The 10871-nt window shown below is 43.7% G+C and overlaps 1 protein-coding gene across 1 annotated transcript in view; it reads right to left on the reverse strand.

The window, feature by feature from the left end:
* Nucleotides 1-59: 59 nt before the first annotated feature.
* The window catches only part of LOC116399268 (putative methyltransferase NSUN7), a 15675-nt gene continuing 4863 nt past the window's right edge, over nt 60-10871 (reverse strand). Inside the window, 9 exon segments of the mRNA XM_031876298.1 lie at nt 60-1635; nt 3264-3384; nt 6059-6176; nt 6262-6363; nt 6485-6628; nt 7381-7594; nt 8291-8474; nt 9176-9328; nt 9534-9670. Coding sequence (XP_031732158.1) covers nt 784-1635; nt 3264-3384; nt 6059-6176; nt 6262-6363; nt 6485-6628; nt 7381-7594; nt 8291-8474; nt 9176-9328; nt 9534-9670 — 2025 coding nt within the window. The 3' untranslated portion in view covers nt 60-783.

Genomic DNA, 10871 nt, shown 5'->3' on the forward strand with positions numbered 1-10871 from the left:
AATTTACAACAATATTTAACTGAGAAAATATAGGCGGGGATCGGCCCGCAGTAGTCCGATCTGGGTATCGGGGCGAAAGACTAATCAAACCAGCAGGTTCCCTCCGAAGTTTCCTTCGGGATAGCTGGTGTCTCGCAGTTTTGTTTCTCACTGCATTCACGTGAATATGGTTCACTACTTGAGTTAATGTACTTGAAGTGAATATGAACTATGAAGTCTTCAGAAAAGTAAAAGTAACGGTACAGAACTGTTATGATCAAAATATACTTAAAATACTAAAAGTAATAGTCTTCATTATGCAGAGTGGCCCATTTCAAAATAATGTAAAAAATAAAATGACTATATTATAAATGCTGATTCATATGTTCATCAATTTAATGTTGAAGCTAATTTCAACTACTTGATATACTGCTGGTAGATTAATCTATACTAATACATAATAATGTATTCATTATCAGAATCTTCAAAGTGAATACATCTTCAAAATAAATGTGGTGAAGTAAAAAGTACAACATTTCCCTCTGAGATCTAGTGGAGTAGAAGTATAAAGTAGCAGAAAATGAAAAGTATAGCAGCCTACCTCAGAACTGAACAGTAAATTTACATGAAGACAAGTCAGCAGTGGCAGCAGGACATGAAGACATTTAACACTTCATTAAAAAAGTACTTTTTTGTTATTATCACATTGCCACGTATTTACACGATGTAGCATTTATTCATTCTTTAAAGTCTTTAACAGTTCATAAAAACAACCTGAGGACATTTTAATAGATTGTAGGAAAGTCAGCCAGATGAGAAAGAGTCGATATCAAGTATTGTTTGCTTGGAGCCGGAGGAGGGGGAGGAAATGGGTGGCAGGACAACATCTGCCTGCTTCAACACATCCTCTTTCCTAGGTCTGGCCACCTTTCCTCTGGCCTTGAGCGGGATCTCTGGTCTAGCTGCGTCCTTCAACGTTCTCTCTGCTCTTTCGAGCTCTGTGCTGGGCCCCTGCACCTGCTTGGAGGCTGCGTGGGGAGCGGCTGGAGCGGGACGGGCAGAGGACGGGGTGCTAAAGTCAGTCTGCTGTGATTTAACCGTTGGACTGTTACTTAGCTTGTGCGCGAGGGCCGTGATTGGAGACAAGTGGTTGGAGGGTTTTGCGGCGGACATTAACGTCAGCGTAAGACGAGGTATTCTTCTGGGTTTACTTCTTGTAAGCTGCTTCTTGTGAGGTGATTGGTTGACTTTAGTCTTTGTTGATTTCTTCTTGCGGCTTTTAGGGTTTTGCTTTGAGACTTCGGTTGTCTTGTTGGTTTGCCCCTTGACCTTTCGCTTACATCCTTTCAGCCCTGGCCTCTTCTTTCCACCCTTTTCTCCCTTATCTTCCTCCTCTCCCTCCTCTCCACATTCACCTCTCTCTTCTTCATGCTCTGAAGCTTCGACCAGATCTTCTCCATTCACAACCTCGCTTCCCCTCTGCCTTTCTTGGCTCGAGGGGGATGAGGGTTTGCTGCCGGCCGACGGAACGAGATTCTTCCTGCTTTTTCCCCTTTTACCGGTTTTTGATTGTTCAGGAATTATTCCACCCAGGAGGCCCTTTGCTGCCGCCCTCGCCAGAACATCGTGGACCGTCTCTACCTTGGTGGGATCCGCCTGCAAAAGCGAGGGCAGCTTAAGATTTGATGCGAGGATGCAACACACTAAAACTACGGGTCTCTGGGGCTACATAGCACCGAGGAGATCTATACAGCAAAACAGCATGCTGAAGAAATGAGCCATAAAGTTAACCTGCAGAGGAGGGAGAGGAGAGCAGAGTGTGGGGGATGATTTGAAAGACAACATGATAGTTCAGGCTGGTCTCATCCAGCATTCGCAGCTATACATGCGAAAAATAATGTGCCGCAATTCATAGATATCACACAAAATCATGTTCTCCACGAAATTATGAATAAACTATAAAGACGTTCCCTGTGTGAAACATGAAGTTAATGTTGATTTAGTTGTCACGTAACTTGCATACTTTAGTAACGGCACTCCGTCATTATTTTAACCCAAACAACAAACTCTACTAAACCTAACTAAGTCATTTTGTTGCCTAAACTTAACTGAGTTGTTTCGTTCGAGGACGGAAGTTTATTTTAAAGACCGTATGCATGTAAGGAGCGGAAGTTGACACGTGTTGATAGTTACAGTCACAAGCCACTTATCTTTGAGCTAAATGCTAACTTTATTGTCGGTATGCTAACATGATGATGTTTAGCAAGTAGAACCTTTATCATGTTCACCGTCTTACTTTGGCGTGTTAGCAGCATGCTAATGTTTGCTAATGTGCACTAAAGCACAGCTGTCAGGTTTGTCTTGTTTTCCCGAGATTCTTGGACACATCTGTTATCTGTTGTCTCCCTTTGATTTTTAAAAGAGAGATAGTTGCCTTACCCCCCCTGCCTCTCTATGGTGCCCTGTCGTCTATTTCAGATCCCTTTAAATCGACCTCTAGCACAGTTCGACTGGCGTGGAGTTGTTCGTCTGAGCAGCGGTGTGAAACACTCTGATGTCGATTTACTTTGACGTGGTGATCATTCGATTTTAAATGACTGCACTGCCACCGGACAGGTGAGCCCCCCCCTGTGTGTGTGTGTGTGTGTGTGCGTGTGTTAGTATTGGAAAAAAAAGAAACACGCTCACACATACAGTTCCCTCCCTGCACCATTTTTTTTAGCTGCAGGGGATCAAAGGAGCAGCATCTCATTTCCTCCTGGATGTACGTTTTATGAGTGGAGCGAGAGGATAAAAAGGGGGGGGGGGGCAAATAGACAGAGCAACGAGGTGATGCAACAAGACCAGAGGGCTGCAAGAACGATACAGATAAGAATTATCCATTCATCTTCACTGTGAAGCGCTGAAATGTTTCAGCAGCTCGGATGCATTTCATCTTTAACTTGTCTCTATTTTTTTATGGGGTGTTGGAATAGAGCTGCAGTGTTTCAGGGAGAGATAGTCAATGTGTGTGTGTGTGTGTGTGTGTGTGTGAGAGAGTGTGTGTGTGCGCAGACAAGCAGAGCCGCCCGACCTCCCAGCAGACGGACAGTAAAAGAGTGCGGCCTCAGCACTACTGCAAGGTCTCGTCGCAAAGCAATCGCACGCATCACACACACACACGGGCGCAGACACACACACACACACACACACACGCATCACAAAAACTCTGTTCCCGCTTCAAACCTCCAAACCTTGCCCTCCACATGTCCTCACTTTTTTTTTTCTCCCACCCCCTCTCTCACCTGTCGGGACAGCCGCGCGACGAAGCATCCGTTGGTGAACTGAGATGCTTCGAGCCGGAAGAACTCGGAGTCCGCCGTGTCCCCTGACTGGGAGTCGTCTGGGAAAATGGGGCCGTTCATCCTGAGAGAAAAAATGTAGCATTTTCAACTTGAATCCATCACTGCCACATTAATTCAGAGACATATTGCTTACAGGAATGGGAGTGTTGCACACAAGAATCGGCGGTTTCAGGGAATTATACAAAGGTTCCATAAATTATGTTGACAACCAAATACAAAAAAATGTATGTACAATTCTTGAAAAAGCTACAAATCAACTGTTGACACAGTGGGCACGACACATTCGTAACAGTATTTGGACAGCAGTTCCAGATGTAAGTGGATCCTCAGGACAGGCATGTCACTGCCAGCTGTCACCGCCGGTTCCTGCGTATTGGAACTACATCTGGCGTCCTCAACATTGGTAAACGCTGGTGAACAATTCTCAGAGGACCCAACGCTGTTTAAATATGGAGATGACGTGCTGATGTGACCTTCATTCACATGAAGAATTCTCAATGCAAAGCCATTTTTGGAAGCAAGATAACCGAGAGAGCGTAAATTAGCTCTCACTTCCATTCTTCAGCAGCTGGATGGAAACAAAAATGAAAGTATTTAATAAATTGAGTCCCAGAACATTATTCTCTATGAATTTTGTGGGCTTGAACTTTTATTGTTTGAATAAACAGGCACAGTGAAGTTTATTACATTTCTTTATAATAGATTAATGTAACAACAGTCTGGAGCAGCATTGCCCTGCCCTCTCTGGTGACAGCTTCCAGTCTGTAACCACACCCAACAGTGATGTCACGGTGTACCGAGAAACCCTGGCATACACTTCTACTGCATCAAGGTGGGAATATTGTGGCCACCTGTAAAAGTTGCTCTTTAAAATGAATAGTTTTCTCCAGGTTGTATACATCTTTCGAGAGCTTTATGATACATTTCTGGCATAACAGAGGCTTACAGTAAACTAATAATAATAACAATAAAATAATAATAATAACTAATAAGTATACACAAAAAAAAATACACAAAACAAACTCAAATCTGTTAAACTTACAAAACTTAAAAGTCAGAAGAAACCCTTTATAAATCCATGGATATGAGCTGTATCGATACCTCAAGTGGTCTTGTTTGTTAGGCCTCCCACTATACTTCAATACTGCATTTAACTTGAAATATATCAGAAAATAAAGGCAATGACACATATCAATATGCATAAAAACAACAGAGGCAGACATAATGTTTGTTTTACTGCTAGGTCCTCCCTATCCTCTTCTTTGAAAGATCCTTATTCAAGAAGTGCCAACAGGACTTCTTTAGTGCTGTAAACACGGAGGTGAAGCGGCTGCTGGTCGTCTCACTGCGCACTGGTGAGCTGATAAAAGAGCTTATGTGACCAAATGTAATGACATTTGGATTGATGGTGAGAAATGAGTTGTGTGGAGCAGCAGGCGTGAAACAGACTCTCCACCCCATCACCTCGACTCTAGGATTAACCACTGTCCCCACGGCAACCGCAGCTGATCCTTTATACTTGTTGTCAGGCCTGGTGCCTGTAACCTCTCTCACACTCACACACACACACACACACGTACATACGGTATATAAAGTGGAGATGTGAGATATGCTGTCATATTTACACTAGTCAGACATTATCTACTCACTCTCTCTCCTGCTGTGTGTAATTCTCAGAGATGAAGCTCCTCACTCCAACAACCAACACTGCTCCCAGTAGACCACACATACCAAAAACAATTCCTCGTTCATTTATTCATTCACGTGCAATATAAATAATCTGTTCAATAAGTGGGTTCTGCAGTTAGATATGCAATACAGCATGATGTTCAATTAGTAAATGATGGTCCCTTTTAAAGTCAAATAGACCATAAAGCAGGGTATGCTTTAGGGCGGGCTCACTGTGATTGACAGGTCTCTGCTGCTACTAGAGCCGTATACAGCGTTTCTACGCCACTCCTCATTCCAAATATGGTCACTTCCATTCACTGGTTGCAAAAACCCAAGATGGCGATGGCCATTTCGACGAACTCAAGGCTTCAAAATGGTAGACCAAAAACCAGTGGGTAACGCCACGATGACTACTTCCACTTCTTATATACAGTCTATGATCGGCATGTTAGCATAGCGTGTTTCGTGCTAATTAGCAAATGCTAGCATGATAACACACTATGCGAACATTGTGAACATAAAAACTTTAAACTAGCTATAAACCTTATACCAGACATCAGCATGTTAGCATTGCCATTGTGAGCATGTTAGCTTGCTGATGTTAGCATTCATCACAGCGTCACAGACCCTCTTTGGTTTGTTTGGATTAAAGACATGCAGGTGGGTTTTACAAGTGAACATCTTGCTGGATCAGTGAAAGTAATGATCTTGATGGTTAAGCATGAATTCAAGGATCTGACAGTATCTCAGGGACAGTCAGAGCACAGTCGGATTCAAAGTGAATTTGATGCTAAAGCAGGTGAGCTTCACTTTGCCAATCACCTTTCGCTCTCTGGTCAGGTAGTGGAGGGAAAAGTGTGTAAATGCCTTCAGCTTGGTGCTTCCTTTAAATGTACCTAGATCTACTTTTTCTAACAGCACTTATTGTTTTATGTTTTCTCTTATTACATTTGTGGTTTCAGCCTGTGTGCAAGTAATGAAAATAACATAATTAAATACTTAATAGACAGATAACTAATACCTAAACAAAGAGAGAGAGCAGGTTTGTGTGTGTGCGTGTTTACCTGAAGGGCATCAGTTTGGGGTGAGTGCGTGCTTTCTCTATCACTCTTTTCACCAGCTGTTCATTTTCCTCGGGATACACTGAGCGCGTGCAGTAGACCAACGTCTGGACCTTTGGGACTGACAGAGAAGATAGTACAGTGTTGTAGTGGTGCGTATATGTTGCGTGCTGTGTGTGGTCACCCCCCTTTTAATATGTACTCACAGGACAGAGCGTGTGCCAGTAGTCGTGCCTGCTGGTCGGCCATTTTGTGTATTTTGCTCCTGGACACAGAATTGTGACACAAGTCTGGCAGTAGATCCCAGTCTGACAACAGGATGAAATTTACTCAGCATTTGTGTCATATATGGGAAATTAAATGGAAAGACACTGCCTCTGTCAGTATCCGTATACATCTCAGTTTCTACCGGTTGATTTGTACGTATACCTCCGTGTTCGCTGTGGATGGTGGGCACGGGGTCATTGAGCGCGGAGGACGAGCACTGGGGCAGCACTACGATGACCTCTAAGCGCTGGACGGCGGCGTGCCACTCGTCCAGACCGCAGAAGGCTTCTGACAGGACTCACACGTCTACATTGGGCATGAATTTGCATCAGGAAATCAGAAATGGAAATTGAAAAGAAAATATTCCATAAAGGCTCACAACAGGGGCGTTTCTAGGATTCAAAGAAAGGGGGGCTTAGCATTTTTTTTGGATATCCATTGTTTCAGACAGTTCATAGATTGGTTCAATCAGAAAGAGTGTGATTTTGCTCTGTATTCAGTATATGATAACACAAGAGACAGAATTTCAGGGTCATAGTGAAATTTGACAACACAAATATGAACTTTTCTCAAATAAAGAGAGAAATAATTTTCCTGCTTGTAAAGGAAAGACGGATAAACTAGCTTTCATATCCGCGTCACTCCCAAATCCTAATTCTTAAAGGGACCGTACACAATGGATGGAGAATGGACCTGACAGTGTCAACTTTATATCGTTAAGTATGATGATAGGCTATTGGATTGTAATTTGAAGGGGGAGAAAACATACAAACCAGAACGCACGCACAGATGTAGCATGTTAGAGTTATAAATAACTTGTCCATGTGAGAAACAATAGTTTAATTTAATGACATCACCAAAAAAAAAACTTTTTTTTTTTTTTTTTTTTTCAAAGCCAATAATGACAAATTATTTGGGGGGGCTGAAGAACATTTTAGGGGGGCTTCAGCCTAAACGCCCTAAATAGGCCTAACGTCGCCCCTGGCTCACAACAATGTCCATTCCACTTGCATAACAGGCCTATACTTTTCTCTCTCTAAGGTGCTTTCATCGCTCACTTTTGATGTCCATTTGTGCGAGCAGTTCTTGCATCTCCTCTAGCTGCGCGGGCGTGTGATCGGCGGCACACACCAGCGCTCGGCCGGAGCGGGCGGCGGCCGCCACAGACACGTGAGCCACGGTCACAGCCGAGAAGGACCCCGCCACCAGGACGTCGCCTTTGTCGAACAGCAGGGGGCGTAACGCGCTCACCGCCACGCACAGGCTCCTGTCCTGCGGGGGGAAAGAGACACACGGAAGGACGCGTCGTTCACGCACACGTGGAGGATCGCCTTCCCTTTCTTTTACAAAACTGTCCTCTCCGGTGTTACAGATCACCACGTTGCTAATCAGGATTAAGTGCAAACCGGCTTCTTTCGGTTACACAGATTAGCAACTTTAAACTTTATGTCATAAAAAGGAAATCCGACTGCAAACTTTGAATCAGTCTCTCAGCAATAAAATGAAGCTGTAGTCTATTCATGTGTCTAAGAAGAACAATAAGTCAACCCCTGGAGTGATTCATTGCATTTCCTCCTGGTTAACTAATTGGGCAACCAGTGAGTAGCATATTTTGGGGACTTTTTAATATTCTTTAAAGCCTATAATTCTGCTTTAAATGAAGTGGACAGACAGAAACACATGTGCTTGGTGCTCCATAAGTACAGAAACCAGAAACCAGGCCATTTGTGACAAATGGTTGGCCAGCAAAAATAAGAACATTGTTTCATATATTATTTTCACTTCTTAGCTCACCTCTAATTTGAACTTCACTTCCTGGTAACTTTTCACTCACGTAGATTTATAAACCAGCATTTGTACTCTCTCCACCAGTCATCTTGTACTTGTCTTCTAAGATGATCTACAAAGGTCTATTATCATTAAGCATATTTACACACTTCACTCCACACACGCGTGTCCATGTAGTACCTGTGTTTTGAGTGCATGTGTGCTTGTGAGGCTGCTGTGCCGCAGCAGAGCATGAAGCTGCCGTGAGAAGACGAGTGTGTCCGGACAGAGAGGGTCTCTGCAGAACGTCGCCTCTCTGAGGTCTGTCAACAGCTCCACTTCACACAAGCCGGCGCCTCGCAGCGCTTCGCTCACTTCCTCAACACTACGGAGGAGAGGAGATGTTTTCTGCTCGATTGGACGCTTCATTTGAGGCAGTGACATAGTGGGGTTCTCCTGTTCTCAGGGTTGTCTGATGAACGGTGTTACCACAGGAACACATGCTGAACCTTTCTGTCTGAGATGCGCCCCGGTGAACTTCACTCACCATTAACCTCATCCTGCAATCCCCCCCTCCCCAGAGCCTGTCACTACAAATGCACAGTGTCACTTTATAAACGGCCACTGTGTTAAAGTTTAACACTTGTCTTTATACTGACGTGACCTGCTCCCATAGATCTAACAACCCTTGCTGGTTTAGACCTGGCAGAAGTGTCTTCAACTTGCATTCTCTCAGAAGCAGCAAGTCTGATTGTATAGAAGTCTATGAGAAAATGACTCTAATTCTCTCTTGATTTATTACCTCAGTAAACATTGTAAACATGAGTTTATGGTCTCAATCTCTAGTTTCAAGTCTTCTTCAATACAGCATGATGTTCATTTAGTAATATATGGTTCTATTAGAGTAAATTAGACAATAAAGTGGTGTATGCTTTAGGGCGGGCTTACTGTGATTGACAGGTTTCTACCAGAGCCGTATACGGCGTCTCTACTTCACTCCTCCGGATTTCAAATATGATAACTTCTATTCATTGGTTGCAAAAAACAACAACATGGCGACGGCCGTAATCCGTGTTTACTGTTTACCTTGTCTTGAGAGTATTGACCCATGCATACAGTGGCAGACGTTTTGCTCTGTGCTGTTTAGTCCTGACAGGATCAGACAGAAAACAGGAGATGCTCTGCAGATCCTGTTTCACTCTGCAGCGAGCAAGAGATGCTGCCAGCTTGGTTTTACACCTGTAATAAACACACACAGACACACACACCATCATCGTAAACATACTTCAGGTCACATTTTCACTTCTCCTAACTTCAGTTTGTGCGATATCCAGAATTAACTACAGTAAAAAGAACTCTTCAACGCGAGAAGCAAAAACACGTTCCATCTCCTCCCACACACACACACACACACACACACACACACACACACACACACACACACCTCTGCAGACTGCCCTCCAGGTCCCTGACTTCCTGCAAAGGCTCCTCCCCTTCCTTCGTTGAACGCTCACGCGGCAAAAAGCGTCGGTCCTGGAAGTCAAACAGCATCACCATCGCCAATGGCAACAAGTTGCCGCACTGCAAAACATGAGTGCTTCCTTCATCGTCATCATCATCACCATCATCATCGTCATCATCATCATCATTGTCATCATCATCATCGTCGTTGTCGGCGGCGGCATCATCATCCTCATCGTCATCCTCATCATCGTCATCATCCTCATCGTCGTCGTCGTCGTCATCATCATCACCATCATCATCGTCATCATCATCATCATCATCATCGTCGGCGGCGGCGGCATCATCATCCTCATCGTCATCATCATCATCCTCATCATCCTCATCATCATCATAATATAGACAAGAAAAATTCAATAGCAATAGACCTTGTTCCACAGACATTTTGACTCGTCATAGAGAGAGAAGCACATGCAACTCTGTTAACGATGGCTCGGTTCCTAAATACCATGCAGTAGATTTCAATGTTATCCACTAGACCTGTACAAGCCAAAGCGTCCGCTGTCGATTGTAATCATTGTCACTCGGACATTGTAAACATGAGTTAATGATCTCAATCTCTAGTTTCAAGTCTTCTTCAATACAGCATGATGTTCATTTAGTACATTATGGTCCATTTAGAGTCAAATAGACCATAAAGCAGAGTATGCTTTAGGGCGGGCTTACTGTGATTGACAGGTCTCTGCCGCTACCAGAGCCGTATACGGCATCACTACGTCACTCCTCCGCATTCGAAATATGGTAACTTCTGTTCATTGGCTGCGGAAAAAACAACATGGCAACAGCCGTAATCCAAGATGGCCACGGCTAAATCGCCGAACTCGAGGCTTGAAAACAACAGTCCACAAACCAATGAGTGACGTCACGATGAGTACGTCAACTTCTTACAGTTTCTGTTCACTAGGAGTCCATTATTAATCTCTGTTTTTGGTCTCCTCCCTACTCCTGAGGGACAAATCTGGCTCAAAACAGCTAAATCCTCCACTATGTCCACCGGCTAACTGTGTCTGTCTCCAGTTTGGTGCTGAAGGTGTATACTGGGTTTTTTATAACTTTTTTTTTGCTGAATGTGTGGGGTTGTCACTACAAGCGACCTCTTTTCACTTTAGCTTACATGTAGTCATGTGATCCATTTTGAATATATAAATGTATATAAAGTAAATATTTCCCTTTCTTTCTTTTATGGCGCCTAAAACACCATCCTTTCCCTCAACTTCTTTTCTCTAGGTGTGTGTGTGTGTGTGTGTGTGTGTGTGGGGGG

The sequence above is a fragment of the Anarrhichthys ocellatus genome, unplaced genomic scaffold, assembly GCF_004355925.1.
Source record: "Anarrhichthys ocellatus isolate YVR2014 unplaced genomic scaffold, GSC_Weel_1.0 scaffold107, whole genome shotgun sequence".
Classification (NCBI taxonomy): domain Eukaryota; kingdom Metazoa; phylum Chordata; class Actinopteri; order Perciformes; family Anarhichadidae; genus Anarrhichthys; species Anarrhichthys ocellatus.